Raw genomic sequence first — 20,927 nt, forward strand, 5'->3', positions numbered from 1 at the left:
TTGTAATTCTGGGAGATCTCCAGCCACCACCTGGAATTTGGCAACCCTTCATACAGGGCAAGCTAAGCAGTTACCAAAAATGTAGCAGGTGGCTTTCTCCTGTAGAATTTACCTTTACCTGTAGAATTTCTTCCTGACTTCCATGCAGTTTTTAAGGGGTGCAGAAACCTACTAGGAGAAAATGGGATAATCTCAATATTATAATAGACTAGCTTGATACCTGTGCATTGCTATGGTATTACACTACTTTAAATCCAGTTATAATACTTAAGGGTATGTAACTTTTGTTTGTTTGTGTGTGTGTGTTTTTAGTTGGTTTTGTAGTATAATAGCATAGTACCAAATGTCTTGGGGCGGTGGGGAGGAATACGGTGTGGAATGTTGTGAGCCCCAATCAGCCTGCATATGCAAATAACTTTGAAAGGCTGGTCCAATCAGAGAAGAGTGGCGAGCTGGCAGTGGGCTCATGTGCAAGCAGGCAGCAGCCTGCCAGCCACACAGGGAAAACACATTTTACCCCTTTTCACCCCCTTAGGGGGCGAATTTCTTAAAATCCCTTCTTAGGGGGTGTTTACATCATGAAAGGAATGTCCTCCCCAAATTTCATGTTTCTAGGTCCAGGGGTTTGGGCTGGGCATTGATGAGTCAGTCAGGACACTTGTCTTTATATAAATATATATGGTATATCTGTGGTGGAATATCTGTCTGTATGTTTTTTGAGTCCATCTGTCCATTAAGAGAGGGCTTGCTGCAATAGAAAAAGATGTAGAAAGCCATACTGATCCACATAAAATCCCACAACAAGAACAAAAACCATGAAATCCCTTTTGTTAGGATCAACCAAATGGGCAGAGAACATTGTGCAAGCTATTGAGCACACCAGGGCTCAGGCTGGTGAGGAGTCCTGGTGTGCTCAAAAGCTTGTACAGCGTTTTGTTTCAGTTTGTTTGGCCATAACAAAAGGGATTATGTGGATTTGTTCTTGTTTTGGGATTGAAGCACTAGCCCATGGCTAGTGCAACCTGTGGGACTTTTGCTTTGAGATGGATCTGCTGTAGTTGTTAAGCACCCCGGCCACAGGAAGTCCCAGCCCGAGAAGGGAAGCTGCGTTCACCGCTTTTCAAAGGGGAAGTGTTAAAGAGAAGCTTCCATGCAGTTGGGGCCCAAACTCTGACTCGGAAGCTGTGCGGCTCATTGCATTGCTGGGGCCAGACCCCCGTGACTTCTGCAGTTGTCGCAGTATTCTCCTTTTGGGGACTCACATCCCTGTGAAGAGCAGCAGGGGGGGGGTCTTGCTGGTTTGGTGGGGAGATGTCTCTTCCTTCGGTGTACCAGCACAAGTTTGCTGAGAAACTGACGATCCTCAATGACAGAGGCAAGGGGGTCCTCGTCCGTTTGTACAATATCAAGAAGGTAGGAACTGATGCGGCCAGATGCAGGTTGTCATATTCTTTGGGTGGGGGGGAGATCCATGCCAAGCTCATGGAAATGAAAATGGTGGAGTCTGGTTGCTTACAAGGTGGGGCATGTTTCCTGCTCCTAGAGGGATGGTTATTAGGGCCAGGAAGTGAAAACCCTTGGCTGTTGTTCCTACTTGGAGGGAACAGTCGTCCGAAGCAGGGCTTTGTTGACCAAAAGGCAGGATTCCAGTTGACCCCAGTTGGCAGGTGAAACCTCTCCCTTCCACCTCCCCAAACGGGTTGAGAGAGTCTAGGAGAGAACTCGTGTGTCTCCCCTGCATGTCTGCTAAGGGCTCTTCTCGCCGACGTATTTTAGCCCTTTTTGTCCATCCTTGGATTTATCCCACTTTTCTCAGGCTTGTCCATCTTAGGCCTGGTCTAGACGTGCAGTGGAATGAGGTGGTAGCTGTACCATTTCGGGTCGCAGATGGGGGAGCCACATTTTTAGTGCTCCCTGTGTAACAATTTACTGTAAATTAAAAAAAAAATTAGCATGTGACTTTGAAAGATGTTATCCTGGTGTTTTACTTACTGCGGTAATTTTCCATTTAACAGGGAATTATTAATGCAGGAGAACTCTGAACAATGTAATCCCTCAACTGCAACCTGAAGTCTATACTATAACAACATAATCATAACATTTGGTTTATATACCACCCCTCAGGACAACGTAGCACCCACTCAGAACGGTTTACAAAGTGTGTTATTATTATCCTCATGACAATCTCTTTGTGAGGTGGGTGGGGCTGAGAGAGCTCTGAGAGAGCTGTGACTGACTCAAAGTCACCCGGTTGGCTTCAAGCAGAGGAGTGGGGAATCGAATTCGGTTCTCCAGATTAGAGTCCTGCCCCTCTTAACCTCTACACCAAACTACTACTTTATCCCACCACCTTTTCATAATGCATGTGTAGACCAGCCCTTATTTCCTCACGTAAAGTGGCTGGGCAGGATTGTTTCTTTACATTGCTGTCTAATCCTTCCAGTGCTGTGGACACCAAATAAATCAGCAGAGGATAAAGCAGCAGCAGCGACGTGTTTTATTATTTTGTTTGGTACGTTAAGACCCCACCCTTTCCCTCAGGAACCCACACAGCTCCCTCCCCCAGCAGCTCTGCAAAGTGCGGTCGGAGAAAGTAGCCCAAAGACTCCCGGTGAAATTCATGGCAACATGAACATTTGAATCCAGGTTCACTGCTCAGCAACACCATTTGATGCTGCTTGCCAGTTTCTCCTTATCTGGTGGCTAAAGAAGGCCTGACAGGAAGGAAATAGAAACGGAGGCCTTGGAGCCCTTCAGGCCATGTTAGCAAACGAGAGAGCTAGCTGCCATCGGCAGCTGTTTCCTGTTCTTGACTGCGGGGTGGAGGCTGCGGAGTTGACGAGGCTTCCTCTTCCACGGTAGCAACCGTGAGATTGGGTCTCTGCCTAAAACGAAAATTGCCAGCGTTGGCATCTTCTTTTCCTCTTCCCTCCTGCTCATGTGGGCTTCACACACCACTTTTATCGTAATAACCTTTGCAAACTGCCTCAGATTCTGTCCAACATAAAGGTCGTCCCTGTTTCTAGTTGCTCAAAATTGGGGTGACAGAATATGCATTTAAAAGATGTGTGTATATAGAACATGTTAATATACACACCACATTTTTTTCGTGTTTGAGTGATTTTCTTTTCCATATGACTCCATGAATTTCCCTGTTGCAATTTTAGGGTGCTTCCTGAAGGCAGACTTTAACTCTTCCTGCCCATCTGTATTCTTGATCCTCAGCTAAGCCCTGATATCAGTATTATCACTACTTAGATAATAATAATAGCAACAACATTCGATGTATATACCACCCTTCAGGACAACTTAATGCCCACTCAGAGCGGTTTACAAAGTGTGTTATTATTATCCTCACGACAATCCCCCTGTGAGGAGGGTGGGGCTGAGAGAGCTCTGAGAGAGCTGTGACTGATCCAAGGTCACCCAGCTGGCTTCAAGCGGAGGAGTGGGGAATCAGACCTGGCTCTCCAGATTAGAATCCTGCCACTCTTAACCACTACACCAAACTGATAATTTGCATGTTCTTGGGCTGGGGTATCAAGTCAACAAAGCAGGGTTTTAGCTTTAAAATTATCCTTGCAGCTTCTACACGAGACCTTTTACACAAGGACACTCAAGTGAAGGGAGACACAATGATAGCCAGGAATCATAGTTTAAATCAGTTTCACCTCTCTAGAGCCGGCAGAGATTGCTCCTCAGAGGGTTTGTTTATTTCATCTTCGCCTCCTAGAAGGGGAGGTGAAATTGACAGAGCTTTCAGGGAGGCAAAGATGAAATTACGATTCTTGGCTAACATTCAGTCTCCCTTCACTTGTGCGCCTCACATAGAGGTCTCATGAAGAGAGACTCGAGTCCTAGAACTTGATTTAGGCCCTAGCATTTCCCTGGACAAAGAATTTTGCTTGCGGAACATAACGTTCTTGCTTCTCCCCTCTCATGGCAACCTGAAATGCCACCTGATATTCTGTTCCTAGTGCCCCCCCCCGGCCCCAAAAACAGGATTTGAGGGGCATTACAGGTTGCTGTGAGATATAGGTGGTGAGAAAATTGTGGTCCACAGACAGAAACCCACTCATTTCGCAGGGTTGCCAGGTCCAGGTTGGGAAATTCCTGGAGATTTGGGGGGTGGATCCTGGAGGGGGCTGGGCTTGGGGAAGAGAGGCGCCTCAGTTGGGATATAATTCCATAGAGTTCACCCTTCATAGTAGCCATTTTCTCCATGGGAACTGGTCTCTGTTGCCTGGAGATCAGTTGTAATTCCAGGAGATCTCCACCTACCACCTGGAGGCTGGCAACCTGTGCTTTAACAAAAATTAGGGAATGACTTCTTCGTCCCCATGAATAACTTCTGGGGATTTAAGGGACATATTCTGGGCAGGCTTAATTTTTTTAAAGCAGGCTTGCATAGTTGGTAGCCCCTTACGACAAAGTATCCAGGCATAATTGCCGAGGAAACAATCAACTCCTTCTCCAGCATGGTTTGTTTCTGTACAATGAGGCCAGAAACTGTTTGGAAAGACAGTCTTTTTCTACCCATCGTTCTCAAAGAGAGGGAAAAGATTATCTAGGGCCTGAGTTGGGCCCACACGGTGGTGACTTTGGTAATGGTTCAAACGAGAGAGCCAATTACTGGCACTTCTGTTTACCTTTGCAGACATGCACAGATTCCCGGGCCAAGCCGGCGTTCTTCACGGAGAAGACCATGGAGCCTTGCATCAAATATATCAACAAGAAGTTCCCCAACTTGGACACACGGAGCAGCACGGTGAGACCCTCAAATCTAGGGTGGGTGTGCTGTGGATGGTTTACTGTGGTCTTAGCAACAGAACTCTCTTTCTATGCACTTTCCCTCTCATAGCTTAAATAAGAACAGCTTTTGTGTGCGCGGTTGCATGTTAAGTGCATTCTAGATGAGCAAAAACTGCTGCTGGATTTATTTCTGGAACTAGAATGATGCTCCGTTTCTGTGCAATGCATTAACAGACTTGCTCAGATCCTGCAAACTGGAGGACGTGGCTTCTTTAATTGAGTTTTAGGTCTTGTTTTAGGTCTTCCTCTTTTCCTACTGCCTTCCACTTTTCCTAGCATTATTTTTCCTAGCATTATTGACTTTTCCAGAGAATCTTGTCTTCTCATGGTGTGACCAAAGTACAATAGCCTCAGTTTTACCATTTTAGCTTCTGGGTAAAATTCAGGCTTTTTTTTTTTTTTTTTGAAAAATTTTTATTGGGTTAGAATCCATTATTTCCACATTTACATTCAATTTTCCCCAATTTTTTCATCTCTAACCCCCTCCCTTTCCCCCCCCTTTTTGTTGACTTCCAACAGCTTTCCAACCCTTTGTCCCCTTTCCCTTACTTTTATTAGCTTCCTCTATCTAAAACAAATGTATATTCTCCATTATTCTAAGCAGTACATCCTTAACTATTTTTAACATTATATGCCCAAACTGTAAGTCTTTGTTTCCATCTTAGATAAACAATTTATCCCAATTTTTCAATTTCAGATATTTCTATATATCATAAACCATATAGATCATACATTCGTTTATATCAAACAATTTGACTTATTCTCTATATATATTACTCATTCTATCTTTTTATAATAGTTCTATATATCTCTCCTCACGTAGTCAATCAATTTGACCCATCTATATCTTCAGACATTCAGTTTGGTACAAAACTTGTCAGAAAAAAAAGAAAATATTGTTAGTTAATCGCTCCTTATATTTAGTCCTTATAATTAATTATTTTCTCTATGTTCTGTTTGTTAACCTATATATATCTATATATATGTCAATCTATTAATCTGACTGCTTATTAATTCACATTTATCTCTTCTCCCCCCGGTAAAGTCTCCCCCCTCTACTTCAATACTTCAGTAGTTCTCAAACTGCCACAGTTTTCCTCCCACCTCCCATTTCTTCTCCAGGTATTGTTTCAGCTTCTCCCAGTCTGTGTTGAACTGCCCTGAGTCCAGATCTCTCAATTTTCTTGTCATCTTATCCATTTCAGCCATATACAGCAATTTGTAAGTCCAATCTTCAATAGTTGGCACTTCTTGTACTTTCCATTTTTGCGCATACAAAAGTCTAGCTGCTGCTGTCATATAAAATATCAACGTCCTGTGTTGGGCTGGAATTCCCTCCATTCCCAAGTTCAGTAGCAGGAGTTCTGGGTTCTTATTAATTTGAAATTGTAAAATTTCACTCATTTCTCTTATTATTTCCCCCCAGTACTGCCTGGCTACCTCACACGACCACCACATATGATAGAGGGAGCCCTCATGCTTCTTACATTTCCAGCATTTATTAGAAGTATTCAAATTCCCTAGCGCAATCTTCTTTGGTGTCATGTACCAACGATAGATCATTTTATAAATGTTCTCTTTGATATTAATACATGTCGTTGTCTTCATTGTAGTTTTCCACAAGTATTCCCATGCCTCCATTGTTATTTCTTTATTAAAGTTTATAGCCCATTTCACCATTTGTGTTTTAACTATCTCATCCTCGGTATACCACTTCAACAGTACTTGGTATACCTTGGATATTCTTTTCTTATCTTCTTTAAGAAGGGTCTGCTCTAGTTCCGAATTCTCTATTCGTATACCTCCCTTTACAGAGTCCGAATTATATAAGTCTCTGATCTGTCTATACTGGAACCAATCGTAGTTAGGTGATAGTTCCTCTTGTGTCTTTATTCTAAGTTTGGATGCTTCAGTTTTAGTTATTTCTTTATACGTTAAACATTGTTGTTCATTATCAACAGCTCTCGGGTCTATCACCTCATATGGAACCACCCACAAAGGGGTTCCTTCTTGTAGATAAATTCTGTACTTCTTCCAGATTATGTATAGACTTCTCCGAACAAAGTGATGCAGGAACATCGAGTTGACCTTTACTTTGTCATGCCATAAATATGCATGCCATCCAAATATTTTTTTATATCCCTCTAGGGCTAATAGTTTCTTGTTCTTTAATGTCATCCATTCTTTCAACCAAACTAGGCAGATTGCATCATGATAAAGTCTCAGATTGGGCAGTTGCATTCCGCCTCTTTCCTTTGCATCTTGTAAAACTTTCACTTTCACTCGAGGCTTCTTGCCTGCCCAAACAAAATCTGATATTTTCCTCTGCCATTTTTCAAATTGTTTGGAGTCTCTGATGATTGGTATTGTCTGTAGCAAAAACATTACTCTTGGTAACACATTCATCTTAACTGCTGCAATCCTGCCCAACCATGACAAATTCAATCTATTCCATTTAATCAAGTCTCTCTCTATCTGAGTCCATAGTTTTTCATAATTGTTTTTGAATAGATCTATGTTCTTTGCAGTTAATTCGACTCCCAAATATTTCACTTTACTTGTTACTTCACAATCCGTTGTTTCCATTAACAATTGTTGTTTCTGCTTAGTCATATTTTTGCATAATATCTTTGACTTCTTTTTGTTAATGAAGAAACCTGCCAAGTCTCCAAACTCCTTGATCTTATCTATCACTCTTGGCATGTTCTCCAATGGGTCCTCTACAATTAACATTATGTCATCCGCAAATGCTCTGACCTTATATGAATAGTCCTTTATTTTTATTCCACGAATTTCATCATCTTGACGTATTTGTATCATCAGAATCTCCAATGCTAAAATGAACAACAATGGAGATAACGGGCAACCTTGTCTTGTTCCTTTACTTATCGTCAATTTCTTGGTCAATTCATCATTCACCACAATTGCTGCAGTCTGGTCTCTATAAATTTCCTTAATTGCTCTGATGAATCTTTCTCCCAATTGTAGCTTTTCCATAGTGGCAAACATAAAGTCCCAGTTTAAATTGTCAAACGCTTTTTCAGCGTCAACAAAGAAGAAACCAACCTCTTTGTCACAACGCTTGTCATAATATTCAATAGCATTGATCACTGTCCTTAAGTTGTCTCTTATTTGTCTGTCTGGCAAAAAGCCTGCTTGTTCCTCCTCTATGACTTCCGAGAGCCACCCCTTCAATCTCTCCGCCAATATCTTCGCAAAAATTTTATAGTCATTGTTGAGTAGCGATATAGGTCTATAATTTTTCACATTAGTCAGGTCTTGGCCCTCTTTTGGGATCAATGATATATTCGCTTCACTCCAAGTTTCTGGAATCCTTTGATCCCTTAAAACCCCATTCATCACCTCTTTTAGGAATGGTGCCAGTTCATTAGCCATTGTCTTATAGAATTTAGCCGTAAGTCCATCTGGCCCTGGCGCCTTTCCTAGATTTGCAGATTGTATTGCCTTACTTATTTCCTCGTCAGTTACTTCACTATTCAACTTATTTCTCCAAGCTTCCGAGATTTCTGGAAGTTTGGTTTTCTCCAAATATGACGCTATTGATTCTTTGTTTACTTCTTTTTTATTATACAGCTTAGCGTAAAATTTATAAAAGGCTCTACTAATGGTAGCCTGCTCCAAATACGTTTTGTTATCTTCGCAAATTTTATTTATTATCTTCTTTTCCCTTTTCTTCTTCAATTGCCATGCCAGGTACTTCCCAGGTTTATTAGCACCCTCAAACGCTTTTTGATTCAGTCTTTTGAGATTCCACTCCAATTCTTTATTGCTCATTGCTGTTAGCTGTTCTTGAAGTATTTTAATTTCCTGGTATACCTTCTTTTTCCCTGGTCTCTTTTTTAGCTGTATTTCTTTGGCTTTTATTTTCTCCTCAATCTCTTGTCTTTTCTCCTCTTTCTTCTTTCTTGCTCTACCATTTAAGTCCATTAGTATGCCCCTTACAACCGCCTTGTAAGCATCCCAAACTTTATTGGTTGGTACTTCTTTATTCACGTTGTATTGTATAAAAAACTTTGTCTCTCTTCTCAGTATTTCCATATTCTCTCTTTCCTGTAACAAGTCCTCATTTATTCTCCATGCTTTCCTTTTTCTCTTTTTTCCAAATTTCCACATAATTGGGTTGTGATCTGAGCCTACCATAGGCATTATTTCTACCTCCTTAGTCCATAATGCTAAGTCTTTTGAGGCCCAGATCATATCAATTCTTGATAATGTAGAATGCCTTGCAGAATAAAAAGTAAACTGTCTGCTTTTAGGATATTCTCTCCTCCATACATCTTCAAGAGTCTCTTGTTGAATCAACTCAAAAAAAAGCTTTGGTAATAGTCCTCTTTTCTTTTGTGCCGTTGTAGTCTTTTTGTCTAGTTCCAAGTCTGTCACTCCATTGAAGTCTCCAGCAAGAATTATCTGGTCGTATGCAAGATCGTCTAAATGCTTCCTTAAATCCTCAAAGAAGCTTTCTTTTGCACCGTTAGGTGCATAAAGTCCGACTACCAACACTCTCTTTAAATTCCAAATACATTCCACTGCTACAAATCTAGCTTCCACATCTCTCATAACAAATTTTGGCTGTAGCTCCTCTTTTATGTACAACACCACTCCTCTTTTTTTCTTGTTGGAGGCCGCTACATATTCTTTGCCCAATTTTCCAGATTTTAAATATTTTACATCCTGCTTTCTGATATGGGTCTCTTGCAAACAAACAATGTCACATTTTTGTTTTAGTAGCCAGTGAAAAGTATTTTTCCTCTTATTCGGTGAGTTTAGTCCATTTACATTCCAAGATAATACTTTACACTCCATACTCATGATCTTGTTGGTAAGTCTTTTTCATTGTCCTTAATAAATCGCTCCATCTCTCGCTCAGATCTGATGCGTTTTTTGGCCCCTCCAAACTCAAAGGACACTCCTTCCGGTAACTCCCATCTGTACCTGATTTTCATGTCCTTCAAAATCTGAATTAGCACTTTATATTTTTTCCGGTCCAGTAACACTGATCTGGGCAGTTCCTTCATTATAATAATCGTCTTGCCATCAATCTCCAATGGATCTTGAAACTGTTTTGTCACAATCCTCTCTTTCATATTTCGTGTTGTAAACTGCACAATCACATCTCTTGGTAGTTTCCTCTGGGTTGCTATTCTCGAATTCACACGGTATGCCACATCTAGGATAGCCACAACTTCCTCCTCCTCCTTCCCCAGGTACTCAGCCAACACCTCAGTCATCTGTTCTTGCGCTGACTTTCCTTCCACTTCTGGCAAGCCACGAAAACGTAGCTGCTTCTCCATATGTTTAGTTTCTGCAACTGACATTCTCCCCTTCACCAATCTCATCTCTGTTTGTTGCGTGTCTGCTAAATTCTCCATCGCGTCTTCTACTGTTTTAACTCTCTGCTGCGTTCCTTGTAATTCACTTCGTATTGTTTCCATACCTTTTTTCACTTCTGACAGCTCCGATTTTACTGTCTGTGTAACCTCTTTAACCTCTTTTATCAGCTCCAATTTCGTGTCCTTAAGTTCTTTAATCATATCTAAAAGTTTTTTGTCCAGGTTTTTATCCAGGTTTTCTATTGCCGATTGCCACTCTTTTTTTGACATCGTGGGGCTTGCTTTAGCTCGCTCCCACGAATCCGCTCTCTTCCTTAACTCCGTGGCGTAAAATTTAACGTTTTTCTATTTTAAATGTCCCGGTCTTCTTATAGAAATTAAATTTTAAAGAGTCCAAAATGTCGGGCGTCTTTTCTCTATGGTTTCTCTATGATTTTGTAATCCAAGATGGCCTACTTCCTCTTCCGCTGAAGCCGCGACCCTTCCCCTTTCAAAAATGGCGATTCCCTACTTCCTGCCCTCCAGCAAGGGCCGCTTCTCTCCAGCCACTCTATTGTTATTACGCACTTCCTGTCTCCCGTCTTCCCACAGCAGATCTCGCGATGGTGTCTTTTTCTCACAGCTCCAAAGCCACAGGTATTCAAAACAATAGTCCCATTTCTTTAATAACTTCTTTAAACTTAGTCTCTTTTTAAATTCAATTCCTGCCGAGTCTTCCCCTCCTTTTCACTAGTCTGTTGCAGTTTAAAAATCTACTTTTTTTCCTCTCTGTTTTTATCAATCTGTCCCGTCTCAGAAGATAATGATCTTTACCTTCTCTTCACTTTTCTCGGGTTGTAATCGCTGTTTCGATTTTAAGTTCTCCTCTCAGCTTCTTCCCCCAATCGATGCTTGGGTATGTAGGTCTTATGCCAGCCGAATTGGCCCCAAAACTGCCGCAGAGATTATAGCCGACCCGTCGCAAGGTGGGACCTCAAGGATCGGGGGGAGACTCGTTGTATAGAGCCCCCCCTCGTCCGAGATCTAGCTCACCCTAGGGTCTTGAGCGTTCTTTGCCTGCTCCCCGCCTGAGAGCAGTCGGCCGCGGGCTATTTTCACCCCGCCGGCCGGTTAAAACGGCAGTCCGGTCAGCTCCGCAAGTGGAGCTGCGTTAGACCTCCATGGATCCCAAACAGGAAGTCTAAAATTTTCCTAGCATTATTTTTCCTAGCATTATTGACTTTTCCAGAGAATCTTGTCTTCTCATGGTGTGACCAAAGTACAATAGCCTCAGTTTTACCATTTTAGCTTCTGGGTAAAATTCAGGCTTGATTTGATCTAGTACCCACTTATTTGTCTTTTTGGCCATCCATGGCATGTGCAAAACTTTCCTTCAGCACCTTGTTTCAAATGCAGTTTAAAGCATTCCAAATAAAATGTCTGGAATTTAGTGTTGTTGTTTTTCTAAAAAAATCTGTATCTTGCAGCAGAATGAGACAAGATCTCAAAGGACTGAGATCTCAAGCGCAGAGATCTCAAGGAGAGCATTTTAAGCCACTTTTGAATGTTGGACCTCACACAACTGTGATGTTTTCCAAAGGAGCAGTTCCACTTACTCATGCCCTGTTTTCCTTTACAGCAACATTTGGGGCCGGTGCACAAAGAGAAAGCAGATATTTTCCGGGCTCTCACTGCGTATTATCAGACCTTTGTGGATGTGTTGGAATTCCGGGTGAGTGTTAGCATGGAATGAGGGGGTTGTTATATGGGGCTCCTTTCAATTTACTATATTCCATCTGAGAAAGGGCTTCTATCCCTTCAAAAAGCTTGGAGGAAGGCAGAAATTCTCCAGGTGTAGCTGCTGTCATTTCTGTGTTGCTGTCAACAGGGGAAACTGTTGAACGCTGCACAGCTTCAGAATTCTGGAAATGCTATTCTGGACAGATTATAGCAGCCAGATATCACAGGGTTACAGATTTGGGATAGGAGGTGAGCAAACATTATGCCATTTCTCAGTTGCCCAGTAAAGGTTCTGGTTTCCATCTGGATTCCCGAAATGGTTGAGTTCAATAGCACTGAACCTTTTCTCTTCCTTCCTTCCTTCCCTCTGCCAAGCTCTATGTGAGGGTAGCAGTTCTTTATATAAACAAAGCACTGCTTCCCATCATGTACAAAAAGGAAAGTGAAGATCCTTGGTTTGGGGGGTGGGCTTTAAGAACAGAAAGGGCCTCCCCCTTAGTATAAAGGGAGCACTTTGCAGCATAAATGCACCTGCCTAATGGATGTACAGCTCAGGCACCTGATGAAGTGAGTTCTGACACACACCACCTTTTGCTGGAATAAATTTCAGGTGCCACAGGGCTCCTTTCTTATTTTGCTGCTGCAGACTAACACTACTAGCCATCTGCCGTTATCACAACAACTATGTGAGGGACATTGGGCTGAGAAAGAGTGACTGATTCAAGGCCGCCCAGGGGGCTTTATGGAGGTCTGAAGCCGGCTTCCTCTGGTCAACAGCTGTATTCTCTGTATGACACCACTGGTTTCTAATATTTGCAAAATTCTTCAGCGCTCTGTACTTGCACCGTTGTTAGTTAAAGAACAGCAGGCAAATACTTTTTTTCCTGCCTTTTTCCTGTTTTATTGCTGCTTGCTTTATGAACAGGGAATAGCCTTTTGCTCGTTTTGGAGGAACCGGCAGGGTTCATCCAAATTCATACGCATGGCAGGTCCGAGACTTCATTTCCGCATATCATGAATCCCTGAAAGTATCTTCTGCTTAGGCTCCGTATCGAATCCGAAGCCTGTCACCAGTGCACTGGGCAGTCCCGAGCAAAGGCAATGTAATGCAATGCGTTTTATATGTTGCTGTTGGAAAAAAAAATCTAGTCTGTGCTATACAGTACAATCAGCCAAAAAAAGAGAGGCAACCCAAAAAAGAGGCACTTCCAAACTGAAAACTCTGCAAAATTGAGTGGATGACCCACAATTGGAGGAATAGTGAGTTAAGAAACCCAATCCAGAAACCCAAACCGGATTCGAAAAGAGTCCAGGGCCGATTCCAGATGACTAACCTTAAGTCGCTTCATGCCGCCCTCTTCCGGATCGCGACGGGGAAAATGCGAAATATCGCGTTTCCTCGCGCGAGTTTTGCGCGACGACGCGCAAAACTCGCGCGAGGAAACACGATATTTCGCATTTTCCCCGTCGCGATCCGGAAGAGGGCGGCATGAAGCGACTTAAGGTTAGTCATCTGGAATCGGCCCAGTAGCACCTTTGAGACTAACCAACTTTACTGTAGCATAAGCTTTCGAGAATCACAGTTCTCTTTGTCAGATGTATGGAGGGTAAGAAGAAACTCGTTCTGGAAACTGCATCTGACAAAGAGAACTGTGATTCTCGAAAGCTTATGCTACAGTAAAGTGGGTTAGTCTTAAAGGTGCTACTGGACTCTTGTAGATTTTGCTACTACAGACTAACACGGCTAACTCCTCTGGATCTATGACCAAACCGGATTGAGGTTCTTAAATCACTTTTCCTCCAATTGTGGGTCATCCACTCAATTTTGCAGAGTATACGGTAAAATCAGAACATTATAATTGCCCTCTTCCCTCATCCCCACAATGTAAAACCTGTTTGGAATAGAAAAAACAGAATAAGGATGCAGGCATACTAAAATAGAATTAAAATGAGAATGTAAAGTCACATTTGCGTACAGAAGGCATTTGCCAGAAAAGCAAAGATAGCATTTAGATAAATAATCTTGACACTTTCGTGCCTAGTAAGAAAGCCAACGTCTCAAGAACTGAAGGGACCATTTTTTTTAAAAAAAAGAAGAAGGAAAAAGAAAGATGAAGTGTTCATTTCTGTCTTAACGCTACATAGAATTTACAGCCGAATGTATAATGAGATAGATCTTTAATGTCCAAGAACAGAAACACAAACATTTGTCACTGTCTTCAAAGCTATCCCGGGCTGATTCAGGCAGTTTGTTGGAGGTGCAAAGGGAAAGATGTTTTATTCTGGTTGTTCTTGTTGTTGTTCCATATTTGCCAGCCTGGTTTCAGTCAGTATGGGATAGCAGGTCATGCGCTAGCAGAACAGTACCCTTACACTACCAAGATTACACTGTGCACCACCAATCATGGGTAGCTCCACTGGGTCATAGCGTATCATTTTTTTCCTGTTGGAAGCAGGGTCTGCCCCAAATAAGAGATAGCTACAGATAAATTTCTCCAATCAAACTGGAAATCAAAGGGCATGTGTCACACTAGCACTTCTGTCTCTATGCTTATTTCCACGCTTTTAGGCGGCAGCCAAGCCCATATATATGTGGATTAGAGATAAGCACAAAACAAAATACAAACCAAAGTTCAGCACAAACTGGGGCTGTTCGTGATTCGCGAACCGGCAGTTTGTCAGAGCCCATTTCTGACGAACTGCCACGAACTTTTAGGCTGGTTCATTTGGTTCGTTATCTGTCACTGTAGACAGCCTGGTGCCAATCAATCAGTTTCGTAGGCAACACGGGGGGGGGGGGGGCTTTATGCAGACCTTCTGCTGCCCTAGAAGTAATGTTTTCACAAACCAAACGCACTGGTTCACGAACCAGGGCAAGTTAGTGAAAGTTTTGGTACGCTGAATCATAAACCGCAGGGTTCGGAATTTTCCCGGTTCGTGCCCATCTCTAGTGTGGACACTGGCACCTCTTCCTAAGGAACTTCACATTCTAATGTTTTTAATCCACAGGGCATCAGAAAAATTTCTGGTACACCACCAGCTTTAGCAGTCACCCTCGTCCCCTGAGGTTGTCTGTATAGAATCTCTGTGGAGAGCCAGGGATTGCTGGGGGGACAAGGGGAGGACAAAATGATGAACGAAGAGGTGTAAAGAAGTTCATCCTGGTGAGAATGACCTCTATTAGCCAGCTCTGCTTCTTAAGTGAATTTGGCCGGGTGCATAAAAGCCTAATTAGAGATATGTTTTCCTGGGGGACCACTCAAGTTAGATGGAGTGCCGTGTTCAGAAATTCCATTCTTCTCAGGCATGTGTGGGTCTTATATGGGTTAAGACCATGGCATGTAGAAAAAGGGGGCTTAGTCCCTCCCAATGCTGTTCATCACTTTGAAATGGCCCTGGAGGGTGCATTTTGTACTGATGATCATGTTTCAACCATTTCAGGTCAGGAAAACAATGTGTAGGGAAAGTCTGAGCCCCCTGTCTTTGCACGATGTGATCCCAATCTGAATTGGGTCTACATACACTTGGGAAGCTCAGAACTTTGGAACACGCCTTTGCACCTGGCCCAGTGGCATCCGAGGAAAAATACAGCATGGAGTTCAGGTCCTCATTCAGCCGCAGGTGTGGTAGGGAGTTCCCAAGACAGAAGTCTAGGGAGTCAGGACACTATACATCATGAAATACAGTGGTAACACCAATGTTATATGGGGAAACCTCCAGGTTATTATTATAATAGTTTAATCAGTGCTCAATTTCTATTTTAGGACCATGTCTATGAACTGTTGAACACCATTGATGCCAGCCAGTGCTACTTCGACATTGTGAGTATCATTGAAATAAAGTGTGACTGTTGGTTTTAGATTGTTAAAGATATATTAGCCGCTCTTTGAGTACAATAAAGGTACTTACAAAATCCACATGGCAGACATGTAGGCTGTACATGCAGGAAACTCAATTCCTATTAAAACATGGGCCTGAGGTAGCTGTTGGAGCTGCTACTTGACCTGTGGGGGAAACTTACATATGCTGGTGGCCATTTCAGGACAGGAAAGCAGTGGGTTTGTTAATTTCCTCTTTGCCTCCACAAGACTCTGTCAATTTCACCTCCCCTTCTAGGAGGCTATGAGGAAATAAACAAACCCACTGAGGAGCCATCTTTGCTGGCTCTGTAGAGAGGGGAAATTGACAGAGCCTTCCAATCTGTCTTTTAAAACGCAGCTTCCTGGCTAACATTGTGACTCCCTTCATGTGAGCGTCCTCATGTAATTCGTCTCTTGTAGTTTAACTCCAAGTTGCATGCATATGTGTTCTCTTCCTATCTTGTGATCGGCTCCCCTCTCTGGCTTCCTAATTTGCACTAACTGTAGATTGCAAACCAAAATCAGAAACCACGCTAAACTGGGCTTCCCATTCTGCTTTGGAAAGACTTGGATATTCTGGCAAACTGGGATTAACAGGAAACTGATAGGGAAGCAGTATGTGAGATGGGGAGGGGAGGGGAGGGAGGGAGGAGGAAGGGCATGAGCACATGGCTTGTTCATGACCCTCCAAATGATGGTTTGGAAGATTGTCTGAACTGACCCACTGTCCAAGCAGGTCTCGTTGCAATCCCAGTATAAGAACAAGACCAGCCTTTTATGCTACTACCAGGTGTGAGAATCTGCCCAGACATGGTGATCAAGTAATAGTAGAGCCCAGGGCTTTTTTTCAGCTGGAACGCGGTGGAACGGAGTTCTGGAACCTCTTGAAAATGGTCACATGGCTGGTGGCCCCGCCCCCTGATCTCCAGACAGAGGGGAGATCAGGGGGCGGGGCCACCAGCCATGTGACCATTTTCTCTGAGGGCAACTCTCTGAGTTCCACCACCTCTTTTCTCAGAAAAAAAGCCCTGGTAGAGCCCAGTGTGTTGCAGTGATTAGAGGGATTTTTTTTGCAAGAACTTGAGAGACCCAAGTCAGAGAGGGGCCATGACTCAGTGGTAGAGCATCTGCTTGGCATACCGAAGGTCCCAGGTTCAATCCCCGGCATCTCCAATTAAAAGGACCAGGAAGTAGGCGATGTGAAAGATGCCATCCTGAGATTCTGGAGAGCAGCTGCCAGTCTGAGTAAATAATAGTGATCTTGATGGAACGCGGGTCTGATTAAGTATAAGGCAGATCCATGTGTTCAAATCCCTGCTCAGCCATTTTGTCCGGCACCCGTTTCTCATATATTGTTGAGGAGTAGAGAACTTGTATGCCAGCTGTGGGATAAAAATGTGACTGATAGGTAGATTACCCTCTGCTGGCCTGTCTCCACATTCTCACGCTGCTTTTTGTGTTGTTGTTGTTGTTTCCTGCAGCATGTGAACTACGACTTCACCAAGAATTACCTGGACCTAATTGTCACCTACGCATCGGTCATCTTGCTCCTTTGTCGTATTGATGACCGCAAAGCCCTGATCGGCTTGTACAACTGTACCTATGAGATGATCCATGGAACCAGGTCAGGCTCCAACAAGTTCTGTCCCTTGGGCCACAAGTCCTCCCTTCAGATGCCAGTCTAGCCTTTCCTTGAACCGGACCCTCAGCATCTTATTCAAAGAATGAATGCTGCCACTTTTCCTGATGTTTATCTGAAATCTGCCTTCCTGTAAGGCACCTGGGCCTGCTTTCACATGGGGAATTTTCCCTGCATGGAGAGCAGGAAGCCTCCGTGTTTAAAGGGAACATTCACATAACACTGTGCTCATTCTTGTGGGGATGACGATGATGATAACAACAACAACAATAACAACAACATTCGATTTATATACCGCCCTTCAGGACAACTTAATGCCACACTCAGAGCGGTTTACAAAGTGTGTTATTGTTAAGTGTGAGGTTGGTGCAGCTGAGAGAGCTCCAAGAGGCTGTGACTGACCCAAGGTCACCCAGCTGGCTTCATGCGGAGGAGTGGGGAATCAAACCTGGCTCTCCAGATTAGAGTCCTGCTGCTCTTAAACTCTACACCAAGCTGGCTCTAATAATAATAACACTGACTCCGATTGGGGCACGAATCTGTCTAGAAGAGAAGTATATAAGCACAGTTATTATTATTATTCTGTTCCTAAGAGTATGTGCTTTTCATATGCTTCGTTGTTATGGGAGATCAGTCATCTTTTCCTCAGCTGGCACATCTATAGGAAGAAAATGGCATTTTTCCAATAAGGAACTCCAGTGTTTTTTCTCTGAGAAAATGCAATTCCTCCCAATTACCACAGTCCATGTCAGCTTGGAACACAGTATTGAATGTTGAGATGTTACTGACCCCTTGTGATATCATAAAGAATCAGCCTGGTGTAACAGTTTGAGTGTTGGACTAGGATCGCTACTATGCTGTAAAAGCTTGCTGATTTGACATTTGGTAGTCAGTCTTTGTCAGCCTAATCTATTTTACAGACTTTTTTGCGAGGATAAAATGGGAAAGGGCGAATCATACGCAGTGTGTGCTGAGCTCCTTGGTGGAAGGGCAGAGTACAAAAATGCAATAGACAAATTGTCAGATATCACTGGTGACAAGCAACACATTTTGCTCTGCCGTGCCTTCTTCATTTTGAGAACGTAAAAAAAAAAGTTACCTTATTTTATTTTGACAGCTTTTTCAGAAGCTAAGCGTCTTGCGGCGTCCTACTCTCCCAAGAGCATTCATATAGCTTCTAATTTTGGAGCCTGGGGGCCTGACAAAAATTAGTTAGTTCAGGAGTTTCCAGCCTGGTTGACCTTGTGGAATTAAATGAAATCCTGCCCTCAAGTCATAGCTAACTTATGGCGACCCCTGGTGGGGTTTCCCTGGCAAGAGACTAACAGAGGTGATTTGCAACCTGCCCCTGCAACCCTGGTCTTCACTGGAGGTCTCCCCTCCAATTACTAACCAAGGTTGATTCTGCTTAGCTTCTGAGGACACAGTCGTAATTTTGAAAACAGGTAGTGGCCACCGCCACAAAATGGCTGCCATGTAGGTTGCCTGCTTCAGCTTGGGGAAATTGCTGGCGATTTGAAGGAGGTGAATGGGGAAGGCACAGTTTGGAGAGAGCAGGGATGTATTACCGTAAAGTCCGTTCTCCAAAGCTGCCATTTCCCGCCTCCCCATGAGAACTAGTCTCTAAAGCCTGGACATCAATTGTAATTCTGTTAAGAACTCCAGGCCCCACCTGGAGATTGGCAAGCCTATTGCCACAGGGAGGCATGACCAGCTACAAAATGGCTGCTGTGGGGCTGGGATAATCACAAAAATGTCAAAGAAGTTCCGAGCCAAGTGTCCTCCAATGAGGGTTAGCTGTTTCCTAATGGGTTCTTCCCACAGACACCAAAGTCCTGAGCAATGCTGAAGCACTTCCTCTTCCGATGATGTAGAGGAAAGCCAGGATTGGCTCTTTGCTTTGAGGAAAAAGGAAGTAGGCATCAGAAACCACATTCATGGGCACCACAGTGGGTATCACTGAGCCAAGCTACGATCTCCTCCACAGCAATTTCCTGTTTTCCGCCTTCGTTCAAAGGTGCGCACTCCCCACTCTCTGCCACCGGAGTCCACACCTACCCTCTTTTATTAAGAAACAAACACAGCCAGTTGTCCTTGCAGCATGGCTGTCTCTTCTGCCGCTAGGTTACCCTCTCATTTGCTTAGGAATCAAGTTGTGGCGTTACCTGTGCCAGATCCTGGCTAGCAGCATGTCAGTCCTAATGGAAATAACCTGCATTTTTTGTTGCTGTCTGAAAAGGTTCAGTAAAGTTAAGGGAAACATGTAAGACGCAGGTCTTCAAAAGTAAACCTTAGAGGCCTCTGGCTGTGCTCTTGCACAGAAATGCTTGGGCACGGTCAGAAGAAGACGGCACGGCTCCTGCTGTCGGCCGACACCTGTGACTTGTTGCTCTTCTGGCTACAGTGACCCCAGTTTCCCTCGGTTGGGTCAGATGGTGCTGGAGTATGAGAATCCCTTGCGCAAGCTGATGGAGGAGTTTGGACCGCACACCAGGGTGAGTTGCTGCTGCGATGCTGGCAGACGATCCTCTTGCAGGTTCCGAGTTTGACTCCTTCGGTCCATCGTCTGCAAGCTATGCACAATAACGCCGCTCACTGTTCATCTGGTTGCACAGGCATCCTGTGTGCTTGTGAAGATGTTTGGGCTTGCGTGTAGTCAAGAGTCCAGTAGCACCTTTAAGACTAACCAACTTTATTGTAGCAGAAGCTTTCGAAAGCCACAGTTCTCTTCATCAGATGCATCTGACGAAGAGAGCTGTGGTTCTCGAAAGCTGATGCTACAGTAAAGTCGGTTAGTCTTAACGGGACTACTCGACTCTTTACTATTTTGCAACTGCAGACTAACATGGCTAACTCCTCTGGATCTATGGGCTTGCATGTGTAATTGCATGGTTGTGCATGTCTCTCAGGCTGCAGTGTCTTTTGGGAACATAAGTTCTTCCTTATGCTCCGTCTTGGTAGTTGCTAGAAGCATCATACACATGTGTATACAATGTGCAACTGGTAAGAATAGCTGGAGGAGCAGTGGGAGGGTGGTATTTCCACCACAAAAAGATTGGGCAGTGTAGACTTACCTGTCCCTGTGCAAAACCCTTCTATGCAAATGGTTTAGATGGCTTCTTAGCACACGCAGCTTCTTATTTTCATCTACAATCAATCCACTGGTAGCTTAACACCCACTCCGTCTAATACTGTGTGCTCAAGTACAGGAATGCTGGATTTCACGTAGTCCCCATTGGGTAGAAAAGTGGGGCATAACTATCTAAATAAATATTTATTTATATATTTATTTCAGAAAATATATACACCTCCTCTCCAGAGATCTGCTGGGGGGTGGCTTGCGACTAAGAGAGCAACACAAAGCCTTTAAAACACAACCACTCAATAACAGGCCAACACCATTAAAATAATAAGATTACTCTGCCTTATACGGAACCCAAACTATTATTTCTTCTGGTCTAAGACTGCGTGCTCGTACTGGCAGTAGCTTCCAGGGTACTTCCAGTCTTTTAACTGGAGTTGAACATCAAGCAAAACATGTGATAT

General features: G+C 43.4%; 1 protein-coding gene across 1 annotated transcript in view; it reads left to right on the forward strand.

Annotated features, from left to right (window-relative positions):
• Positions 1-1,183: 1,183 nt before the first annotated feature.
• NCKAP1L (NCK associated protein 1 like) overlaps positions 1,184-20,927 on the forward strand; it is an 89,613-nt gene continuing 69,869 nt past the window's right edge. The window contains exons 1-6 of the mRNA XM_055003976.1: positions 1,184-1,413; positions 4,658-4,768; positions 11,782-11,874; positions 15,647-15,703; positions 17,224-17,366; positions 19,786-19,876. Coding sequence (XP_054859951.1) covers positions 1,312-1,413; positions 4,658-4,768; positions 11,782-11,874; positions 15,647-15,703; positions 17,224-17,366; positions 19,786-19,876 — 597 coding nt within the window. The 5' untranslated portion in view covers positions 1,184-1,311. The remainder of the gene's footprint in view (positions 1,414-4,657; positions 4,769-11,781; positions 11,875-15,646; positions 15,704-17,223; positions 17,367-19,785; positions 19,877-20,927) is intronic.

This window comes from Eublepharis macularius, chromosome 19 (genome assembly GCF_028583425.1).
Source record: "Eublepharis macularius isolate TG4126 chromosome 19, MPM_Emac_v1.0, whole genome shotgun sequence".
In the NCBI taxonomy this organism is placed as follows: Eukaryota; Metazoa; Chordata; class Lepidosauria; order Squamata; family Eublepharidae; genus Eublepharis; species Eublepharis macularius.